Consider the following 25,367-nt stretch of genomic DNA (forward strand, 5'->3'; position numbering starts at 1 on the left):
CATGTGACATGCTGGTAGAAATGAGGTAAAACAGATTTCAGTTTGCCTGCATTAAAGTCCCCGGCCACTAGGAGCGCCACTTCTGGAGGAGCATTTTCTTGTTTGCTTATGGCCTTATACAGCGCGTTGAGTGCGGTCTTTGTGCCAGCATCGGATTGTGGTGGTAAATAGACGGCTATGAAAAATATAGATGAAAATTATCTTGGTAGATAGTGTGGTCTACAGCGTATCATGAGGTACTCTACCTCAGGCGAGCAATACCTCGAGACTCTACCTCAGGACAAATAGATACACACCCCCTCCCCTCGTCTTACCAGACGTAGCTGTTCTGTCCTGCCGGTGCACGGAAAACCCAGGCAACTGTATATTATCTATGTTGTCGTTCAGCCACAACTGAGTGAAACATAAGATCTTACAGTTTTTAATGTCTCGTTGTTAGGATAGTCTCATCCAGTTTATTCTCCAGTGATTGCACGTTGGCCAATAGAACGGATGGTAGAGGCGGGTTACCCACTCGCCGACTAATTCTCACAAGGCATCCCGAAAATCCGCCCCCTTTATTTCCGTCTTTTCTTCACGCGAATGACAGGGATTTGGGCCTGGTCTCCGAGAAGCAGCATATCGTTTGCGTCGTACTCATTAAATAAAAAATATTTGTCCAGTTCGAGGTGAGTAATTGCTGTTCTGATATCCAGAAGCTATTTTTGGTCATAAGAGATGGTAGCAGCAACATTATATACAAAATAAGTTACAAACAATGTGAAAAAAACACAAAATAGCACAGTTGGTTTGGAGCCAGTAAAACAGCAGCCATCCCCTCAGGCGCCATTATCGGTGGCACTATTAAAATAGTAAAAAGTTAAGTATTTGGTCCCATATTCATAGCACGCAATGACTACATCAAGCCTTTGAGTCTACACATTTGTTGGATGCATTTGCTGTTTTATATTTGGTTGTGTTTTCAGATTATTTTGTTCCCAACAGAAATTAATGGTAAATAAGGTATTGTGTCATTTTGGAGTCACTTTTATTGTAACTAAGAATAGAATATGTTTCTAAACACTTCTACATTAATGTGTATGCTACCATGATTACGGATCATCCTTAATGAATAGTGAATAATGATGAGTGAGAAAGTTACAGAGGCATAAATATGCTAACCTCTCCTGTTATTGTAATGGTCAGAGGTTAGCATATCTTGTGGCTATGATACTTGTGTGTCTGTAACTTTCTCACTCATCATTATTCACAATTGTTTCAGGACTATCCGTAATCATGGTAGCATCCACATTAACGTAGAAGTATTTAGAAACATATTCTATTCTTATTTACAATAAAAGTGATTCCAAAATGACACAATACATTATTTACCATTCATATCTATTGGGCACAAAATAATCTGCAAAACAACCAGCAAATGCATCCAACAATTTTGTAGAGTCACAAGCTTGATGTAATCATTGTGTGCTAGGAATGTGGGACCATATAATACACTTTTGACTACTTTAATACACATAAATGTGAATTTGTCCCAATACTTTTGGTCTCCTAAAATGGGGGGACTATGTACAAAAAGTGCTGTAATTTCTAAACCTTTCACGACAGTCTGCACTTTAACCTCATAGTGAATGTATCATTTCAAATCCAAAGTGCTGTAGTACAGAGCCAAAACAACAAAACAGTTGTCACTGTCCCAAAACTTTTTGAGCTCACTGTATCTCAAAGTTTTTTGTTTTTCTTACAAAGAAATTAAGGCTGTAACAATCAGTGATTCATCTGGCAATCATTGACATAAAGCTTTGAACACGCAAAACCTTGTAGTTTTCCTCAAAAAGATCTCCAGAGTTTGTCATAACTTTCGAGTCATGTAGAGTCTTAATCTAATGCTAGCACAAAAATTCTGATCTGGAACTGTCACTCTTGTATGTCATTTGTGAGTCAATGCTGGACCTGGAGCAGAGGAGCATCTTCTCTTGGGACTCTTTGGTCTGCCTGTAGGTCCACAATTCAGTGGGATTAGCGTTCAAGGTCCTCTGCTTCATCGATATCGTCTCAAACTTGACATACGTGTCTTTAGATAGCTCGTCGTCCGAACCTGGCACTCTGCTCTTGCAGTGGAGTAAGAGGATCTTGTAGACCAGCAAACCGATGACAGGTAAAGCCACGGCGCAGGCAAAGCCGCTGATGATCATCAGCAGCTTGTTCGCAGCATCGTCCTCAACAAGGTCCAGGGTGAAGAAGTTGATACAGGGGTCTTTCCCCGCGGCACTTCCCTTGGCAACCAGACAAACCTGGTACCTCATTCCAGAAGTCAAGCCTTCGAGTAGGACTTTGCCACTCCCGGCATCGGTATCCACTGTCCTTTTGGAGTCGTCGTCCTCATCATAAGTGGAGTAAACAATGGTGAGAGGTGCATTGCTCTGCAAACCGTCGGTCGTCCAGAGTAGAACCGCGCTATTCGGTGTTTCTTCCACGATCTCGAGATTTTGGACAGACTTGGAAGCATCTTTATTTTTGCTCTGATCCGCCGCTAGCTTCCTGTCGCTGTCGTTCTGGATCTTGGATGGTTTGGGTGGGGCTATCTGCTGCACGCTGCTGGGCGTGGGTTTCTTCTTGGTGAGGACGGGTGGCAAGACGGCTGGATGCGTGGTCGTGGGTGGGGCGGTGGTGGTAGACGGGGCACTAGGGGAGTTGGGGAAGCCAGTTGCCGGTGCAGAGGACGTTGTGGATGGGTTATTCCCTCCAGCTTCTACGTTGGGCCTCTCTGGGGGCATGGTTGCAGCGTCATAACCTGCCACAGACAGGGTGATGGCAGCCTCTGCATTGCCAGCAAAGTTCTTAGCCTTGCAGCTGTACTCCCCGTTGTCTTTGTACGAGATCCCATTCAGGCTGATGATGGACCATTGGACACCCTCTCCCGGAGACTCCTGGACAACTATAGGTAGATCATGAAAATGCAAAGACTTAATCATTGCCAAGATGTAGACTTTATTTTAATGAATCACAAAGATCAACTGTAGAACATAAGTAAATCTTAACAAAAAAAAAATTTCTCTAAAACTATTTTTGATAAACATGTTGAATAACACACTGTATGCATTTTCTTATAATAAATTGTTTCACTGTTGATACCTGTGTTGTTGACAGGTGAGCCATCTGAAGTAGTCCAGATGAGGGTAGGCGTGGGGTAACCCGTGGCATCACAGCGCAGGAGCACGTTGCTGCCCAACGAGGCTGTGATCTTGGTGGCTGACATCATGATGGATGGCTTGAGACATTGGTCCAGCTCCGCCCTTTGGAACATAACGCCAGCCAGATTCTCAGGCCCGCTGCAGGACAGGAACTGGTCCATTAGTACCACTGACATGTCAGACATTTTGGAGAGCTCAATCAGCTTGGAGATCCTGCAGTCGCAGACCCACGGGTTGTCCTGAAGACCTGCAGGGGACAAAAATTGAAATATTTGTGATTGTAATGTTAAATTCAACTTACATTTATGTTTGTGAAAAGGTTAGGAACATGGCAGTGGATGCGAGATTAAGAACATGCTAACAATGCTGTGATTAGTGCTAATGCTAATGTGGCTATGAATGTAAATTGCAGTCTCTCCTAGCTCATACACAAATTATACACATTTTGTATTTTAGTTGAAGTATACCTCTGATATGTTCTATTCTCTGTACATCTTGTACATATCTAAGTTCAACAAAAACATTGACTGCATAATATGCTATGATTTCCATGTTCATAAAAATTCCCACCCAAATTATAGAAACAAAACTATACATCATTTATTTTCTGTACAGCTAGAATGTGTAACTTAGTGTTCTCATTCTAGGTATGCATACAGTAGCGTCACAACTGAGTCATCCTTCTGCATTACCCTAATGATCAGATTTACCAGTTCGCTTACCCCTTCAAAGTAGGAGGATACAGATACAAATAAAAGATGACTGGTCATTGGTCAGAAATCAGATCAGATTGTGATGTCATGCTGTGGACCAAAAAACTCAATTCCACCAGAACATGCTGAAATTCTAGGGCATTATCATCATTTTCACAATTTCAGGGTTATTTCGACCTTATAGTGTGGAAATATCATTAAAAACTACTGGAAAATCACGTTTTTGACTGCACTGTCCCTTCAAGGCAACACAATTACACAAAATATTATTGAGTAGTGAACCCAAAATGTTAGTGTTTCACAAACACAATGTTTAAAATTGTTTCATGTATTCTATCATTTGCCATTTTAACCCACTTTGTCAGGCATTGTTGAGCACAGTGCTCAATCCACCAGCAGTAATTGGAGGTAAAACTGCAGTGTTGCATTTGCCTCTGTCATGAAGAGTGGTGATGGTGGGAATGGGTGGTCTCATCATTGAACGTCAATTTGCCTGACAGTTTTGTTATCCATTCATCATGATCAGTTACACCTCATGACACAACAAGCTGCTTAATTCTAAAATATAAATATAATTTTCTTTCTTCAAACATACATAAAACATTATGTAAAATAATCAGAAAGTCTAAACATTTTGAATTACCCACAATCCTCTAAAAGCGGAGCCCCGTGGCACATTGTTGCAAGAACTTAAAATTATTAAGTTTCGAGAAATATTATTAAAATGGAGTAAATTAAATCACTCAATGTTCTCTCTCTTTGGTTACCCTCATAAAGAAACTTAACATTTTAGCAACATATGAACTTTGATTTGTTCTTAAAAGTAGACTCAGCAAAATGACATTGCCACGAGCAGCACTGGAGATGTTGAGAAGAGCGAGATGCAACACTTTGCTCTCACACAGTCACACACAGCATCTGTGCATGTGCACAGGTTTGCCTCACATTGTGTACAGTGTAGTAGCCAGGGCACCAAAACAGCGGAGAAGATGAGCCTCATGCTTCAGCGCTCTTAGTTGTGGCAGAAATGTACCCACTCTGCTGTTTACTATCTGCATCTACGTCATATCATTGAGTCTACCTTTACATTTTTGTGTAAAATTAAATTAACTAATATTTGAAATGACATTTTTTGACAATTTCAATTCACCCCAGAATATTTTTTTACAGTGTAGATACACATACTCAAACACACATGAACACACATGCACAAACACTCTCTCTATCAAGGCTCAGGATAAGACCCAGATGCAGACAGTTCGAAATAGCAAAAGTTTATTTAGAAAAACAGGGGGCAGGAAATGACAGGTCAAGGGCAAGCAGAGGTCAGTAACCAGAGCAGAGTCCAAAAAACATTGGAAAACAGGAGTATGGGAAAAACACTGGTAAGCTTGACGAGACAAGACGAACTGGCAACAGACAAACAGAAAACACTGGTATAAATTCACAGGGGATAATGGGGACAAATGGGAGTCACCTGGTGGGGGGGTGGAGAAAAGCACAAGACAGGTGAAACCGATCAGGGTGTTGCAGTACCCCCACCCCCTCTAGGGACACCAACTGGCGTCCTACCTGGGCGCATACCTGGTTGACCGGGGTGCCGGCGGTGGAACTCAGCGATGAGGCCTGGGTCCAGGATGCCCCTAGCAGGGACCCAGCACCTCTCCTCCGGGCCATTACCCTCCCAGTCAACCAGGTACTGGAATCCCCTGCCCCGAGGTCGAACGTTCAGGAGGCGCCCCACCGTGTACGCCGGTTGGCCGTAGATGAGACGGGGGAGAGGGGTGGGCCTGGAAACAGGAGACAAAGGACTATTAGACATACACAACCAATAAAAAGTTTGAACACACCTACTCATTCTGGTGTTTTTCTTTATTTCTACAAGTTTTTACATTGTAGAATAATAGTGAAGACATCAAAACTATGACATAACACATATGGAATCATGTAGTAACCAAAAAAGTGTTAAACAAATCAAAATATATTTTATATTTGAGATTCTTCAAATAGCCACCATTTGCCTTGATGACAGCTTTGCACACTCTTGGCATTATCTCATCCAGCTTCATGAGATAGTCACCAGGAATGCATTTTAATTAACAGGTGTGCCTTGTTAAAAGTTAATTTGTGGAATTTCTATCCTTCTTAATGCGTTTGAGCCAATCAGTTTTGTTGTGACAAGGTAGTGAGGGTATACAGAAGATAGCCCTATTTGGTAAAAGACCAAGTCCATATTATGGCAAGAACAGATCAAATAAGCAAAGAGAAACTACAGTCCATCATTACTTTAAGACATGAAGGTCAGTCAATACGGAACATTTCAAGAACTTTCAAAGTTTCTTCAAGTGCAGTCGCAAAAACCATCAAGCGCTATGATGAAACTGGCTTCTTGAGGACTGCCACAGGAATGGAAGACCCAGAGTTACCTCTGCTGCAGAGGATAAGTTCATTAGAGTTACAAGCCTCAGAATTGCAGCCCAAATAAGTGATTCACAGAGTTCAAGTGACAGACACATCTCAACATCAACTGTTCAGAGAAGACTATGTGAATCAGGCCTTCATGGTCGAATTACTGCAAAGAAACCACTACTAAAGGACACCAATAAGAAGAGAGACTTCCTTGGGCCAAGAAACACAAGCAATGGACATTAGACTGGTGGAAATGTGTGCTTTGGCCTGGTCTCCAAATTTGAGATTTTTGGTTACAACCGCCGTGGCTTTGTGAGACCCGGTGTTGGTGAACGGATGATCTCCGCATGTGTATTTCCCACCATAAAGCATGGAGGAGGAGGTGTTATGGTGTGGGGATGCTTTGCTGGTGACACTGTCTGTGGTTTATTTAGATTTCAAGGCACACTTAACCAGCATATCTACCACAGTATTCTGCAGTGATATGCCATCCCATCTGTTTTGGGCTTAGTGGGACTTTCATTTGTTTTTCAATAGGAGAATGACCCAACAAACCTCCAGGCTGCGTAAGGGCTATTTTACCAAGAAGGAGAGTGATGGAGTGCTGCATCAGATGACCTGGTCTCCACAATCCCCCGACCTCAACCCAATTGAGATGGTTTGGGATGAGTCGGACCGTAGAGTGAAGGAAAAGCAGCCAACAAGTGCAGGGTCACCCACAATACCACTCCCATCAATCTACAAGTGTCAGGGAACCACAGAAAGGCTATCCAATTCCTGCTTATTAAGTCCCCTCAGGTTCCCGTGGAATCGGACCTCCTCTCCTTCCTACGTTCCCACAGCCGCCCATCGATCTGGATAGTCAAGGTGATAAGTGAGTCGAGATCCGTAGGTAGTTCCCGGGCTGCTAGCTCATCCTTAACTTCTTCCGATAATCCGTGCAGGAACGTGTCGAACAGCGATTCCGGGTTCCATGCACTCTCAGCCGCCAATGTGCGGAAATCCACTGCATAGTCTGCCACACTGCAGGAGTCTTGCCAAAACAACTTCCAGGCAGCCTCTTTCCCAGACAATGGAGAATCGAAAACGTTCTTCACCTCATCCACAAACTCCTCCAGACTGAAGCACACGGCAGACTGTTGTTCCCACACTGCCGTAGCCCAGGCGAGAGCCCTCCCGGACATCAGCGTAATGATGTATGCTATCGTCCAGCAGTCCGAGGGGAAGGAGGAGGGCTGCAGCTCAAAGATGAGGGAACACTGAGCGAGAAACGCATGACAGGGTCCCGACTCTCCAGCGAAGCGTTCCGGTGGAGGTAAGCAGGGTTCTCGGGAAGCCGGGGTGGCCGGGAGAGACGCGCTGTTGACAGCTGGGTTACTGAGGGGCTGGGAGGTTACCGTTGTAGTAGGTTGCCTAACAGATAACCAATGGAATTTCTCCAGCAATGTATTCAATGTGCGGTCATGGCATTCGGCCAAGGTCTGGAAACCCTCCATAAGACCACGAAGCAACCCCTCGTGCCTCCCAATGGTGGCTCCTTGGGAGGAGACGGCGTTGCGGAGCTGGTCCGAGTCCGCTGGGTCCATCATGGCCAGTTTGTACTATCAAGGCTCAGGATAAGACCCAGATGCAGACAGTTCGAAATAGCAAAAGTTTATTTAGAAAAACAGGGGGCAGGCAAACGACAGGTCAAGGGCAGGCAGAGGTCAGTAATCCAGAGCAGAGTCCGAAAGGCACAGCAACGGCAGGCAGGCACAGGGTCGGGGCAGGCAGAGGTCGGTAATCAATAACTGTGTCACAAGGTACAGAATGGCAGGCAGGCTAAGGTTCAGGGCAGACAGAATGGTAAAAACCGAGAAAAACAGGAAAACAGGGACTAGAGAAAACGCTGGTAACGGCAAAACGCTGGTAAGCTTGACGAGACAAGACGAACTGGCAACAGACAAACAGATAACACTGGTATAAATACACAAGGGATAATGTGGACAAATTGGAGACACCTGGTGGGGGTTGGAGACAAGCACAAGACAGGTGAAACCGATCAGGGTGTGACACTCTCTCTCTTTCTCTCTCTCTCTCCCTCTCACACGCACGTTCACACACACACGCACATTCACACACACACACACACACACACACACACACACACATGCATGTGGAAGTGCATGTGTGTTGCAGAGACCCCGTAGCTTTTCCTGCAGTCAAATTATCAAATCTCCCTCTCGTGGCCTCATGGGTGGATTGTTATTAATATTTTTCAGAATTTCACAATTAATTAACATGATTTATTTCAGACCCCTTGACTTTTTCTAAATTTTGCCTTATTCTAAAATGGATTAAATAAATGTTGTTCCTCATCAATCTACACACAATACCCCTTAATGACAAAGCGCAAACTAAAAATATATCTAAAACAATAGCTTATTTACATACAGTGGGGAAAAAAGTATTTAGTCAGCCACCAATTGTGCAAGTTCTCCCACTTAAAAAGATGAGAGAAGCCTGTAATTTTCATCATAGGTACACGTCAACTATGACAGACAAATTGAGAAAAAAAAATCCAGAAAATCACACTGTAGGATTTTTAATGAATTTATTTGCAAATTATGGTGGAAAATAAGTATTTGGTCATCTACAAACAAGCAAGATTTCTGGCTCTCACAGACCTGTAACTTCTTCTTTAAGAGGCTCCTCTGTCCTCCACTCGTTACCTGTATTAATGGCACCTGTTTGAACTTGTTATCAGTATAAAAGACACCTGTCCACAACCTCAAACAGTCACACTCCAAACTCAACTATGGCCAAGACCAAAGAGCTGTCAAAGGACACCAGAAACAAAATTGTAGACCTGCACCAGGCTGGGAAGACTGAATCTGCAATAGGTAAGCAGCTTGGTTTGAAGAAATCAACTGTGGGAGCAATTATTAGGAAATGGAAGACATACAAGACCACTGATAATCTCCCTCGATCTGGGGCTCCACGCAAGATCTCACCCCGTGGGGTCAAAATGATCACAAGAACGGTGAGCAAAAATCCCAGAACCACACGGGGGGACCTAGTGAATGACCTGCAGAGAGCTGGGACCAAAGTAACAAAGCCTACCATCAGTAACACACTACGCCGCCAGGGACTTAAATCCTGCAGTGCCAGACGTGTCCCCCTGCTTAAGCCAGTGCATGTCCAGGCCCGTCTGAAGTTTGCTAGAGTGCATTTGGATGATCCAGAAGAGGATTGGGAGAATGTCATATGGTCAGATGAAACCAAAATATAACTTTTTGGTAAAAACTCAACTCGTCGTGTTTGGAGGACAAAGAATGCTGAGTTGCATCCAAAGAACACCATACCTACAGTGAAGCATGGGGGTGGAAATATCATGCTTTGGGGCTGTTTTTCTGCAAAGGGACCAGGACGACTGATCCATGTAAAGGAAAGAATGAATGGGGCCATGTATCATGAGATTTTGAGTGAAAACCTCCTTCCATCAGCAAGGGCATTGAAGATGAAACGTGGCTGGGTCTTTCAGCATGACAATGATTCCAAACACCTGTAATTTTCATCATAGGTACACGTCAACTATGACAGACAAAATGAGAAGAAAAAAAATCCAGAAAATCACATTGTAGGATTTTTAATGAATTTATTTGCAAATGATGGTGGAAAATAAGTATTTGGTCAATAACAAAAGTTTCTCAATACTTTGTTATATACCCTTTGTTGGCAATGACACAGGTCAAACGTTTTCTGTAAGTCTTCACAAGGTTTTCACACACTGTTGCTGGTATTTTGGCCCATTCATCCATGCAGATCTCCTCTAGAGCAGTGATGTTTTGGGGCTGTAGCTGGGCAACACGGACTTACAACTCCCTCCAAAGATTTTCTATGGGGTTGAGATCTGGAGACTGGCTAGGCCACTCCAGGACCTTGAAATGCTTCTTACGAAGCCACTCCTTCGTTGCCCGGGCTGTGTGTTTGGGATCATTGTCATGCTGAAAGACCCAGCCACGTTTCATCTTCAATGCCCTTGCTGATGGAAGGAGGTTTTCACTCAAAATCTCACGATACATGGCCCCATTCATTCTTTCCTTTACATGGATCAGTCGTCCTGGTCCCTTTGCAGAAAAACAGCCCCAAAGCATGATATTTCCACCCCCATGCTTCACTGTAGGTATGGTGTTCTTTGGATGCAACTCAGCATTCTTTGTCCTCCAAACACGACGAGTTGAGTTTTTACCAAAAAGTTCTATTTTGGTTTCATCTGACCATATGACATTCTCCCAATCCTCTTCTGGATCATCCAAATGCACTCTAGCAAACTTCAGACGGGCCTGGACATGTACTGGCTTAAGCAGGGGGACACGTCTGGCACTGCAGGATTTGAGTCCCTGGCGGCGTAGTGTGTTACTGATGGTAGGCTTTGTTACTTTGGTCCCAGCTCTCTGCAGGTCATTCACTAGGTCCCCCCGTGTGGTTCTGGGATTTTTGCTCACCGTTCTTGTGATCATTTTGACCCCACGGGGTGAGATCTTGCGTGGAGCCCCAGATCGAGGGAGATTATCAGTGGTCTTGTATGTCTTCCATTTCCTAATAATTGCTCCCACAGTTGATTTCTTCAAACCAAGCTGCTTACCTATTGCAGATTCAGTCTTCCCAGCCTGGTGCAGGTCTACAATTTTGTTTCTGGTGTCCTTTGACAGCTCTTTGGTCTTGGCCATAGTGGAGTTTGGAGTGTGACTGTTTGAGGTTGTGGACAGGTGTCTTTTATACTGATAACAAGTTCAAACAGGTGCCATTAATACAGGTAACGAGTGGAGGACAGAGGAGCCTCTTAAAGAAGAAGTTACAGGTCTGTGAGAGCCAGAAATCTTGCTTGTTTGTAGATGACCAAATACTTATTTTCCACCATAATTTGCAAATAAATTCATTAAAAATCCTACATTGTGATTTTCTGGATTTTTATTTCTCAATTTGTCTGTCATAGTTGACGTGTACCTATGATGAAAATGACAGGCCTCTCTCATCTTTTTAAGTGGGAGAACTTGCACAATTGGTGGCTGACTAAATACTTTTTTTCCCCACTGTACATATCAGTTGAGTTCCTCCATTGTATTCACCTTTCCTTATTTCAATTGTGGATTGTGTTTCTGTGTGCCAATGGAAAGTCTACAAAACTAAGCAAACCAGCCTATGTATTGAATACATGGAATTGTATTGTGGTGATACCGATTAATGAATCCTGTTCAGTGTGCTTATTTTCTTTTTTAATCATGAATAATATTTGATTTGATGTGCATTAAATTGTTTGGTGAAATATGCATAAAATGAGAATATTTGCCCATGATTCTGCATCTTTGGATAGTTGAACTTCCAATTTTGATCGTCATGACTGCAAAGAAAATGTATTGATCTACTGGGATTTTTAGGCAACTTCATTTATTGTTTTGCAAAAGGACACAGAGTTCTGTGTCTTGTGAACTCTGTTTTGAAAATCGACCACATTGTTCCAAAAAATGTTTATACGCAATTGACAAAAACTGTAATAGACCTATTGGAAAAAATAACATTAACCGCTAATCATTTGTTTAATTTCTAACTCTTTAGCTCAGGTTTTGGATATTATTAAAAAAAGCTTCAGTTTAGAGAATTGTTTTACTAAAGACTAGCTCAAATATTGCTCTGTGATACACTCTTGATGCAGCCTTTCAGTATTGAAGTGGGCCAACCTCTGAACAGTGCTGAAAAGGGTATTCTATCATGTGATGGTACGGGAAGTGTCTGTATTCTTTACATGGGACATTGTGTGTCTTCCTTAGGGAAAGGCTACTCTTGTTTCTCCTTCAAGTCCGCCAGGGCATAGAGTAAAACAAGCTTTTTCAGCAGGGATAAAATAGCTTGTCCTTAAACACCCATTAACATTACCCCACCAGCGGTGGCCCGCCCATTAGGGCATTATGGCCTGCACCCCACTTATGATTGATGCGAACGTTTGCTGCGAACTGTGTTTGTTTCAAAACATTTTTTTTTGCAGAAATGTTAGTTTTAGCTACTCTTACTGATAACATCATGGACCGACCATGCAAAATGTTGGCTTTAGCTATGGCATCTGCCATAATAGATTATGTTTTAGATCCTGTTCCCGATGTCACGGAATGGCTGCAACTTTTAGTGGGTGCATCAACACCGAAAAGTTTGGTTTATGTGCATAGAAATAGAATGAATAGAATGGGCTTGGAACATCTAACATTGGCAATTTGACTGGTAAACTCATGGGTACACTCGCAATGGCTGCCTGGTATTATGATGCAATAATTTCCATGGTAATGAATGTTCATTCAAATTATGTTAACTGATGTGGCTCATGCAATGGAATGGAATTTTTGTAATGTCAGTTGAGTTGAATCAACAAATCACAGCACATATTGATGGGTACACTTCCTGCTTTTGCTTCTTGCTTTTGCTTCCTGCTGTGCTCCTATGGGTACAATCTCAATGGCTGCCAGTCCCCCCCATTATGCCATCATTGACTTGAATGGGGACGCCTGTTCTATTCATATGGTAATGGAGAAAGTTATCCCTCTCTACAATGACTTTGGCTTTCGGTCTCATTTTCAGATGAGCTGAAAACACTTTCAGGTAATTTGCATGTCTAGACGGCCTCTTTGTTTTGATTAAAGTAGCCAAATTAAGTTAAGCGTCACGAAAATCCCCAATGATTGTAGCTAGCTATCTATCTATAAGTACGAATGCACACCAGCCAGCTAGTTAGTTGACCAACCAGACAGCTGGGTGGGTGAGGTGTACAGTCAACCAACCAGACGGCCGGGGTGTGATAACTGATGAGCTATAAAAATGCAATACCGTACCCAATTACTTTATAATCAGTCAAATTGTTATTTATGCATGTTATACAGTAAGTACTGTATATTATTTATAAGGCCCCTTATCTATCAACACTTCCCACTGTAATGAATACGCAGGGAGCAAAAAGGTGTAGATTTACGCGCAGAGCACGGCAGGTGTTTATTACGCCTTCGCAGAAGGCAGGAATCATGGTCACTGGCAAGCAATGGTCATACACAGGTAGGCAAATAGGCAGGTGAAACAAAACTAGGACTGAAGGCTAAAACTGGTTCTCACAAACAAGCTAGGAAAAGGCTTAGTAGAGTCAAAACTAACAATACCTCACAAGGCACAAACAGAAAGAACTGAACTAAATGTGGAGCTGGTGAGACCAGGTGAGTAACTAACACAAAATGAACAAAAATGAAAGACAGGGCTACGTTCAAGAACACAAGGTGAACTAAGAAAACAAATACAGAACCTTACAGCCACAAAGGGCACATAATTCAAATGTAAAAATGTAAAAGTACAATGTAAAATTACAATGTAGCCTACATTGTGAACAGTAAGCCTATAATGAACAATACATAATTGTATAGTTAATAATTGCCTCTGTGTTACAGTGGTGAAGGACAAAACTCTAACATGACAGAATCCAATTTTGCTTTGTTTTCAGATATTGTGTGAGGAACTCAACCCTCTGGTTCCATACAGAGGAGAACGCCTGGAGGATCGCATGTTGGCCTTTCTGTGGCTGTTGGCCAATCAGGAGAGTTTTCGTGGTGTTTCCGACCTCTTTGCAAATAGAATTTGCTCCAGTAACTGCTCCAAATAGTAGATGGCCTGAACCAGCTGATGCCCACCTACATAAAGTGGCCAACACCCACCTAGTTTCCAGTTCTGGAGGCTGGGTTCCAGAGGATCAGAGGGTTCCCTGGTGTGATTGGGTGCATAGATGGCACTCACGTTCCCATCAGGGGGCCTTCCGAAAAACGGGATGCCATTCCCTGATCCTGCAGACAACAGAGTGGCCCTCCGTAACCAGGCTGTCCAGAAGAGGGACAACATAATGCACCTGCTCTAAAAAATATCTATAATTGTTGTTGAGACATTTTTTCTGGTGTCCATGTTTAAAGTGATAGCACTTTCAATGGTTGAGATGCATGACATGCTGTAGAATGTAATAGAATATAAAACTTTTACAGAAATAACTTCAGTTTTCAGAGAGAACAATATAAGAACTGACAGGGAAAACAGACAAAAAATGTGTTATGAGATTGCATACATAAATAACAAGACTATTAAATTAAAAATCTTTTTTTTTTTTTTTACTGATTTAATTGACTATAAAATTGGGAAACATAATGATCGATTTCAATTAACAATCACTGTTCATAAAAAAAAAAAAAAAAAAGAATTTACTTCGATTTCACAATCACTGCTCAGTCATACACAGCAGCAGTGAACTTTTCCAAGAGAGCCACAAGAGCATTAGTGAGATCAGGCATTGATGTTGGGCGATTAGGCCTGGCTCGCAGTTGGCGTTCCAATTCAACCCAAAGGTGTTCAATGGGGTTCAAAGTCAGGGCTCTGTGCAGGCCAGTCAAGTTCTTCCACACCGATCTCAACAAACCATTTCTGTATGGACCTCGCTTTGTACAGACAATTTTTATGCGCTATGAGCTTCAGCACTCGGCAGTCCCATTCTGTGAGCTTGTGTGGCCTATCATTCGCAGCTGAGCTGTTGTTGCTCCTAGACGTTTCCACTTCACAATAACAGCACAGTTGACCGAGGCAGCTCTAGCAGGGCAGAAATCTGACGAACTGACTTGTTGGAAAGGTGGCATGCTATGACGGTGCCACGTTGAAAGTCACTGATCTCTTCAGTACGGGCCATTCGAATCGTCTATGGAGATTGCATGGATGTGTGCTTGATTTTATACACTTGTCAGCAACAGGTGTGGCTGAAATAACCGAATCCACGAATTTGAAGGGGTGTCCATATACTTTTGGCCATGTAGTGTATATGACTTCTTTAAAACGTAAGCCAAAAACAAATCTATAAATGGTATAGTTAACACTGCCCAATAATAATTGTGGGATGTGTTCCTGTTATTAGTGGTCTGTGTTGTACATAGAGACTGGTCTGAGAGCTGTGTGCCTGGACAGGTTTAAACCTGAGGAGGTCCAAGCCTCTCCTAACCATTGATACAGGATCAGATTTATTCAACTTTCTAATGGTTAACCTTAGGATTGTGTGAATGTTTATAATAATTGTGGGAGTAGTTACATGTGTCCTTACGAAAAAAGATTTCAGTCAGGTTGCAGTATAACTGCAGTATGCTACAAATACTGCGTCCAATATAACACCTTTTTTTTACTGCAGTAATTTTGCAGGGTAACTGCAGTTAGAGTGCAGTATAACTGCAGTTCAACTGCAGTACATTGCAGTTATTCTGCAATTACTGCATCCAAAATACCACAGTCGACTACAGTTACTGCACTTTTACTGTAGTTTCAAAACTGCAATCTTTTTTTGTAAATACAGAGTTAATCAAATAGGTCTTGGAACCTCAATGTGAAGATTGAAATATGCCTTTGGGTTAAAGTTAGCAGTCACTAAGTATACACAATGCATTTATGGGCTATGTAACGACCAAAAACTCTACACACTCCTATGCAGGTCAATCCCATGTTCTGTTATCTCTGAACACCTGCTTTACTGTAGGGGTGGCCAACCCACCTCCTGGAGAGCCACTGGGAGTGCAGGGTTTTGCTCCAGCCCTGCTCTAATACACCTGAGTCAGCTAATCAAAATCTTCCTGAAGAGCAGCTGATCAGTAGAAGCAAGTTTGCTAGAGATGGACAAAAGCCTGCACAACCAGTAGCTCTTGAGGGTGGGTTAAGTCCTGACCTTAAACCCTCATTCCCACATCACCCACTCACACCCCATTCCCAGTTCTCTTACCGAGCACCACTTTCTGGGACAGGTTGGAGGAGATGGGCATGCCGTTGAAAGGCAGCCAGATATCCACAAAGTCCGAAGACAGAGTGGTCAGCTTGTTGCTGGAGATATCCAGATAGGTGATGTTGACCAGGTATGGGGTAGCCTCCACGGCCACATCGGTCAAGCGGTTGTTGTGAAGATCCAGCGTCCTCAGACTGGGCATCTCCTTCAGGGACTTCCAGGGGAAGGTGGAAATCAGGTTCCCGTCCAGCCGCAGTTCGTGGAGGACCTTGAGGTTGTAGAAGGCGGCGGCGTCCACAGAGGAGATAGAGTTGTAGGTGATCCACAGGTAGCGCAGGTCGTTCAGGTAGTAGAAGGCCTCAGTGGGGATGCGCCGCACTGCCGTCTTCTCTACCCGCAGTTTGACCGTATCCATGGGGACGTTGACGGGGATGTCGGACATGTCTGGGTCGTTGCACAGCACCGATCTGAGTGGAACAGAAAACATGGACTTGGTTTAAATACATTATACATAAAAAATGTGGACACCCCTTCAAATTTGTGGATTCAGCTATTTCAGCCACACCCGTTGCTGACAGGTTTATAAAATCGAGCACATAGCCATGCAATCCCCATTGACAAACATTGGCAGTAGAATGGCCTTACTGAAGAGCTCAGTGACTTTCAACAGAGTGGAGGCTGTTATAGCAACAAAGGGGGGACCAACTCCATATTAATGCCCATGATTTTGGAATGAGATGTTCGATGAGCAGGTGTCCACATACATTTGGTCATGTAGTGTACATCGCAAATCTTTCCTCTCTCCCTTCCATGGAGTTATCACTCTTCTGGATAGGTCAAATCAAGGGATCCACTACATAGCTTCGGCCTATCCAGTCTAGTCAGATAAGTGATTACAGTTTGGAAGGGGTTGGGGTTTCAGTCCGTGTCCTTGAGAACCACATGGTGTGCAGGATTTTGTTTCAGATCAGTAGCCTACTAAACTACCTGATTAATCTGATAATCTAGCCCTTAATATGTTGAGTCATGTGTGTTAATGCTGGGCTGGTACAAAAGCCTAGACAACGGACCAGGATGATAGAAATCTGAGCTAGATGGTGTGTAGGCCTATACTTTGTGCTTCCACCTGCACAGTTTATTTCTTACATACTTGTGGAACTTTAGAAAAGTTGTTCTATTATCATTTTCCCTTATCTACTTGCAAACAGACTGTTTTTCAAGACTCCATGTTGTGCTCCCAACTCTCGAATTCCGGTCATCCTAAATATTGTGATAGGTATTGAGAGAGAAAAAGTGCTCCTCTATTGAACTCATAATTCAAAGTCTAAGAGGGGCAGGATGTACTGTGAATTATTAGAGAACTTTGGATCATATGTTCTGCTACTGTATATCTGTATATTCAATCAAACCTAGAATCCAGTTTCCAGGGGAAAACAAACAGCAAACCTCCTACACGTCTGCTAGCATGAATGAATTAAATTGATACAAATCTAAACAATTATTGAGAAGGACCCACTGTCTTGACATAATAATGAATCAAAATGTAAATATTTCGTAATTGCCAGATGGCAAAACAGGTAAAATAATCATGATTAAACTCATGATGAATCTTGATATTGATCTTAATTCCACAATACATGGACCATTTTTAAAAGATAGTGATACTGTATGCCTGTGGAAAAGGGTCCAGATTACACTATAATAAAATACCTAAAGACACCTTCCTCTAAGAAATAATGGTAAATACCTGGTCCCTGTTCCGTCACTCCGTCCGTGGTAATCACAGGTGCACTGGGAAGGACAGAAGGAATGGGCCACACTGAAGCAGCACAGGAAGACATGGGCGTAGAGAAGACGATGCATGGTTCACCAAATCAACCCAAAGTGCTCACATCACAAGGTCAGGAGAAAGAGTAGAGTTTAAGACATCCAAATTCATTTAGAAAGGTCGAAAAAATAACTAATATTTGGTAGAAAGGAAAACATACGAATAGTCCCGGAGTCCTGCACACATAAGAAGTACTTACAGGTGATCCATTGTTAGGATGGGAGAAGGGGGGGGGGGGGGGGGGGGGACAGTAAGGCCAGATTAGCGGAGGATTTTATGGGGCTGACTAGGTCACGCAAGCCAGGACAGGGAGGATGGAAATTAGTCTTGGGGACACAAGCGCTAATCGGCTACCACACTTCTGCCAGGGGAGGTCCCCACCCCCCCAACACACACACACAACCTTCGTCACCCCAGTCTATTTAGCCCTGTCCTGCCTCTTTACTCTGTTGACTCCTCCCTTACAGCTCTTCTAACCTCCACTGTTATGGCACTAGCCGTGCCCGTGCTGACACTGGGCTGGGCCTTTTCCTAAAGGTTGCGTGAGGGAGATCCGAGTGACACAAAGGTGCAAGCTGTAGTCTGGGGAGTGATTTATCTTCCTGGAGGGGATGGGGTGGAGGGGGTGATGGGGTTGATGGGGGTGGCGTAGGAGGCCAGACTGTACTGGGCATGGACTGACAGCTCAACAACATGGCCTCCAAGAACACACACATGCACACACAATTGCACACACACACACATACACACACACACACAGGAAACTATGACATAAGTAGTACCTGAGGTTCCATATTCGACTCAGTCTAGACTTAATTTTACATAGTTAAGTAATGTAGTTGATGGACCACAGGGGACAATTTAAGTTTGTATTTGATGTAATTGCATGTTATAAAAGCTAATCAAAGTACATAAATGGTGCTTAAATCTTAGAAATGTATGGGCTGATGTTGAAAAAGTTCATGACTATGGCTGATATTTGGGGTGGGGGGGATATTAGTAGAAAAATATTTTATATATTTGTTGAAATATATCAAGCATATAATGTACTGCCTAACATGGTATTTTACATAAAGATTTCCTTCTGTGAGGTGCCAGGTGAATATATCAGTAATGTAAGAAGAATTTGTCTTGAATGAGCTCCACCTCTTATCTAAGAGGTGTTATATTCACATCCACTGTGTAGAAATGGCCACTTCACACATCTATTGTATGAGAACACCAAAATACACATATTTCTAGGAAAGATGGATACATTAGCCATTTTACTCATCAAAAAAGAATAGTGATAAATGATTAGTGATTTTTATATATTTACCTATGAGTAGATCCGAAACAGACTGTTGATGGTCCTAGCTTGGTCCTGACTAAGAGAAAGAGGGTTATCTGGTGGTAGAAAAGCAGGCGGTTTGGTCATACTTTTGCCTGTGTGGGTAATACAGTACATACATACATAAATACATACATACATACATACATAAATAAATACATACATGCATAATAATAATACATTTTATTTGTAACAAGCTTTTCAAAAACCCAAAGTGCCACAACATTTTAAATAATAAAACATAAAATCAATAAAAACACATAGCACATTACATAAAGACACAAAAGGCCTACAATGGCTAGAGAGAAGTTTCACGTTTTATTAGACCTATGTACGGGATACACATGGTATGCACCGTCCAATGAAATGCTTACTTGGTTCCTTCTCGACATTGCAACAACAATAAGAAATAATAAAATAAATGAATATGAACTTAAAGTAAATGGCGTGGCATAAGTCAGTTAAGACATGAACAGTATTAAAAGCCTCTCGAAACAGGTTGGTTTTAAGCCTGGTTTTATAACTAGGAATGCTATCGGTAGCTCTGACATGAGAGGACAGGGCATTCCAAAGGCGAGGGGCAGCAGAGGCAAAGGCCCTGTCACCCATGGTGCGAAGCCTGGTCTTGGGGACCATCAGGAAGCCCGAGTCAGAGGAGTGTAGGGAGCGGCCGGGCAGTGGGGCTGGAGGAGCTGTGAGAGGTAGGAGAGGGCGGAGTCATGTAGGGTTTTTGAAAGTGAGGTGCTGCACTTTGAAGTCCATCCTCTCCTTCATGGGGAGCCAATGCACGTCCTGGAGGATGGGGGTGACGTGATGACGGGATGGGGTTGATGTGCGGGCAGCTGAGTTTTGGACAAGTTGGAGTCTGTTAACTAGGTGGGAGGGGAGACCATAGGGGAGGCTATTGCATTAATCCAAATTACAGGAGATGAATGAATGGATTAGTCTTTCAGCATCTGTGAAGGAGAGGAATGGGCAGATACTGGCAAAGCTTTTGAGATAGAAGAAGGACAGCCGTCTGGTGTTATTAATGTGGGATTCAAATGATAGTGAGGAGTCCTTGACAACGCCTAGGTGTTTGGCTTGGGGGAAGCATTGACTGTGGCCTCCTCAATGGTCAAACACAGGTCATTGGTTTGAGGAGGGTATCTGAACCAATTAGAAGGACCGCCATTTTCTAGCAGTTAAGTTTGAGAAAGCTGTTGTACATCCATGCTCTAACTGTATGAAGGTAGTTATGTAGTTGGGTCATGGCAAAAGAGGGGTCAGATTTTGTTCTGATGTATACTTGAGTGTCATCAGCATAGAGGTGGTAGTTCAGTCCATGGTTTTGAATAATCCGTGCAGAACAGTATAGTTGAGGTGGATTTGAGACTGTCTATGGTGACAAATCAAATCAAATTTTATTGGTCACATGCGCCGAATACAACAGGTGCAGACATTACAGTGAAATGCTTACTTACAGCCCTTAACCAACAGTGTATTTATTTTTAACAAAAAAATAAAAAATAAAACAACAACAAAAAAAGTGTTGAGAAAAAAAAGAGCAGAAGTAAAATAAAGTGACAGTAGGGAGGCTCTATATACAGGGGGGTACCGTTGCAGAGTCAATGTGCGGGGGCACCGGCTAGTTGAGGTAGTTGAGGTAATATGTACATGTGGGTAGAGTTAAAGTGACTATGCATAAATAATTAACAGAGTAGCAGCAGCGTAAAAAGGGTGGGGTGGGGGGGCAGTGCAATAGTCCGGGTAGCCATGATTAGCTGTTCAGGAGTCTTATGGCTTGGGGGTAGAAGCTGTTGAGAAGTCTTTTGGACCTAGACTTGGCACTCCGGTACCGCTTGCCGTGCGGTAGCAGAGAGAACAGTCTATGACTAGGGTGGCTGGAGTCTTTGACAATTTTGAGGGCCTTCCTCTGACACCGCCTGGTATAGAGGTCCTGGATGGCAGGAAGCTTGGCCCCAGTGATGTACTGGGCCGTATGCACTACCCTCTGTAGTGCCTTGCGGTCGGAGGCCAAGCAGTTCCCATACCAGGCGGTGATGCAACCAGTCAGGATGCTCTCGATGGTGCAGCTGTAGAATTTTTTGAGGATCTGAGGACCCATGCCAAATCTTTTCAGTCTCCTGAGGGGGAATAGGCTTTGTCGTGCCCTCTTCACGACTGTCTTGGTGTGTTTGGACCATGATAGTTCGTTGGTGATGTGGACACCAAGGACCTTGAAGCTCTCAACCTGTTCCACTACAGCCCCGTCGATGAGAATGGGGGCGTGCTCAGTCCTCTTTTTTTCCCTGTAGTCCACAATCATCTCCTTTGTCTTGGTCACATTGAGGGAGAGGTTGTTGTCCTGGCACCACACGGCCAGGTCTCTGACCTCCTCCCTATAGGCTGTCTCATCGTTGTCGGTGATCAGGCCTACCACTGTTGTGTCGTCGGCAAACTTAATGATGGTGTTGGAGTCATGCCTGGCCATGCAGTCATGGGTGAACAGAGAGTACAGGAGGGGACTGAGCACGCACCCCTGAGGGGCCCCCGTGTTGAGGATCAGTGTGGCAGATGTGTTGTTACCTACCCTTACCACCTGGGGGCAGCCCGTCAGGAAGTCCAGGATCCAGTTGCAGAGGGAGGTGTTTAGTCCCAGGATCCTTAGCTTAGTGATGAGCTCTGAGGGCACTATGGTGTTGAATGCTGAGCTGTAGTCAATGAATAGCATTCTCACGTAGGTGTTCCTCTTGTCCAGGTGGGAAAGGGCAGTGTGGAGTGCAATAGAGATTGCATCATCTGTGGATCTGTTGGGGCGGTATGCAAATTGGAGTGGGTCTAGGGTTTCTGGGATAATGCTGTTGATGTGAGCCATGACCAGCCTTTCAAAGCACTTCATGCAAAGCACTTCATGGCTACAGACGTCAGTGCTACGGGTCGGTAGTCATTTAGGCAGGTTATCTTAGAGTCCTTAGGCACAAATTGTTGTCTGTTTGTGAGGATTTGAACTAGGCAAGGGCCAGGCCAGTGAGACCAATGAGCTGCTCCAGTCTTTCCAGTAGGATGTTGTGGTTCACAGTGTCAAAGGCTGCACTGAGGTCCACGAGGATCAAGATGCTCATGTGTCGTGAATGCTCAGCAGCCAGTTGGAGGTTGTTGATTACTCTGACTAGGGCAGTCAGTGTCAGTGCTGTGCTGCTTCCTGAAGCCTGATTGGAATGGGTCAAGAAGCTTGTAGGACGTGAGTTGATTTTGTAGTTGGGAGAATACAGCATGTTCCATCACCTTGGAAAAGGTGGTTGGATATAGGCCTGTAATTATCCAGAGTGTCAGGGTCGAGGCTTTTTTAGTACAGGTCTGATGGAACCAGTTGTCAGTTATGTGGGGATATAGCCAGATTCAAATGATAGGTTGGTGACTTTGACAATGAGAGGACAGAGATTAGGGAGACATGCTTTGACCAAGGCAGTGGGCATCAGGTCCAGGTGGTGGGACGCATTCCAGCAACAAGTTCAGTGACATAGGTCTCATTTACTTGGGTAAATGCTGTGAGTAAACATTAAAGGGTTGTATAATTAATGGGCAGGTCAGGGGAGCAGCAGGGGGAGGATAGGAGCAGAGCATTGATATTGTCAATTTTATGTTGAAAGAATCTCATGAATTGGTCTGGGGTGTTGGGTCCAGTAGCATTGCCAGCAGGTTTCAGCAGTGAGTTTACAGTGGAAAAGACTACTCTGGGGTTGCCCCTGCTGCTCTCAATAATGACGGATTAGTAGTTAGAGCGAGCAGAGTTACAGTAAGTGCTAGCCAGTACTCTGCTGTGTAGTGGTCATACATTTGGGAATGGACAGTTAGCCCAGACTTCCTGTATTGCCGCTCAAGGCGCCACCCAGCCATTTTCATCAGTTTACCAGGGGACAGAGCGCTTAAGTGAAACTACTCTGGTATTTAGGGAGGCCAAGTCATTGAGAGCTGTAGTGAGTGAGTCATTATACAGAGACTGCATCATCCAGTGTTCTGTGTATAAAGGCTGGCAGAGCTTCCGAGATTTGAGATTGCAAAAATAAGTTTATCGCAGAGTGTCACGATCGTCGAAAGGAGTGGACCAATGCGCAGCGTGGAATGCGAACATCTTTTATTATTATTCACCACACGAACAAGAACAACAAAACGATACGTGAAGTCCTTGGGTACATACACAAACCAACACAGAACAAGATACCACACCACAGAAATGCCAAACGACTACCTAAGTATGGGCTCCAATCAGAGACAACAAGCAACAGCTGATTCACGTTGCCTCTGATTGAGAACCACCCCGGCCAACATAGAAACACAAAACATAGAAACTAACACCCTGGCTCAACATTAAAGAGTCCCCAGAGCCAGGGCGTGACACAGAGGGGGGAGGGTGAGCCTTACATCCATAGAGATTACCTTGTGGTCAGAGAGGCCCAGATCAGACCCAGTCAGGTTGTCAATGGTAATACCGCTGGAGCACACCAGGTCTAGTGTGTAACCACGATTGTGTATGGCAAAGTCAACAAGCTGGGTAAAGCCAAGAGAGTCAAGCAAGGCAAGGAATCCACTGGCAAAAATGTAATTGTCGGAGTCAGTGTGTATGTTGAAGTCCCCCAATAGCAGCGAGGCTGAGCACAGAGGACTGAGAGTGGTGATGAGAGCAGACAGTTCGTTAGAAACTCTGGGTTAGGTTTGGAACAGACATTTCAGATAGAAACTATAGGTTAGGTTTGAGAGGGCAGTAGATAGATTGAGATGATCAACAATGGCTGGGGTGATGACAGTTTCACAGCAAGCCATTCAAATGAGGTTGGGCTGTCTGTGCAGATTCTATTGAGCTTAATATTGTCCATGTGTATGATCACCAGCCCATCTCCTCTGCCAGAGGGGCGGGGCTGGTCGATATACGCATATCCAGATGGGGTGACTTTTTTTATTAATATTTTTATTTAACCTTTATTTAACCAGGTAAGCCAGTTGAGAACAAGTTCTCATTTACAACTGCGACCTGGCCAAGATAAAGCAAAGCAGTGTGATAAAAACAACAACACAGAGTTACATATGGGGAAAAACAAAACATAAAGTCAAAAATACCACAGAAAATATATATACAGTGTGTGCAAATGTAGCAAGTTATGGAGGTAAGGCAATAAATAGGCCATAGTGCAAATTAATTACAATTAGAGATACTGGGGTGCAAATGAGCAAAATAAATAACAATATGGGGATGAGGAAGTTGAGAGGGCTAATTTCAGAAAAGCTGTGTACAGGTGCAGTGATCGGTAAGGTGCTCTGACAACTGATGCTTAAAGTTAGTGAAGGAGATAAGAGTCTCCAGCTTCAGAGAGTTTTGCAGTTCGTTCCAGTCATTGGCAGCAGAGAACTGGAAGGAATGGCGGCCAAAGGAGGTGTTGGCTTTGGGGATGACCAGTGAGATATACCTGCTGGAGCGCATACTACGGGTGGGTGTTGCTATGGTGACCAATGAGCTAAGATAAGGCGGAGATTTGCCTAGAAGTGATTTATAGATGGCCTGGAGCCAGTGAATTTGGCGACGAATATGTAGTGAGGACCAGCCAACAAGAGCGTACAGGTCACAGTGGTGGGTAGTATATGGGGCTTTGGTGAAAAAATGGATGGCACTGTGGTAGACTACATCCAATTTGCTGAGTAGAGTGTTGGAGGCTATTTTGTAAATGACATCGCCAATGTCAAGGATTGGTAGGATAGTCACTTTTAAGAGGGCATGTTTGGCAGCATGAGTGAAGGAGGCTTTGTTGCAAAATAGGAAGCCGATTCTAGATTTAACTTTGGATTGGAGATGTTTACAGTCCAACCAGACACCTAGGTATTTGTAGTTGTCCACATACTCTAGGTCAGACCCGTCGAGAGTAGTGATTCTAGTCGGGTGGGCGGGTGCAAGCAGCGTTCGATTGAAGAGCATGCATTTAGTTTTACTAGTGTTTAAGAGCAGTTGGAGGCTACAGAAGGAGTGTTGTATGGCATTGAAGCTCGTTTGGAGGTTTGTTAACAGTGTCCAATGAAGGGCCAGATGTTTACAAAATGGTGTCGTCTGCGTAGAGGTGGG

General features: G+C 43.7%; 1 protein-coding gene across 1 annotated transcript; it reads right to left on the bottom strand.

Moving 5' to 3' along the window:
• Positions 1–1,886: 1,886 nt before the first annotated feature.
• LOC311104750 (leucine-rich repeat, immunoglobulin-like domain and transmembrane domain-containing protein 3) lies at positions 1,887–17,981 on the bottom strand (the record flags this gene model as incomplete). Its single annotated transcript, XM_084146647.1, has 4 exons — positions 1,887–2,935; positions 3,133–3,438; positions 16,119–16,585; positions 17,866–17,981. The coding sequence occupies 4 exons, from the start codon at positions 17,979–17,981 to the stop codon at positions 1,887–1,889; spliced, it is 1,938 nt and encodes a 645-aa protein (XP_084002773.1).
• Between the last annotated feature and the right edge of the window lie 7,386 nt (positions 17,982–25,367).

The sequence above is a fragment of the Coregonus lavaretus genome (assembly GCF_964263955.1).
Source record: "Coregonus lavaretus genome assembly, chromosome: 29".
NCBI classification, from domain to species: Eukaryota; Metazoa; Chordata; class Actinopteri; order Salmoniformes; family Salmonidae; genus Coregonus; species Coregonus lavaretus.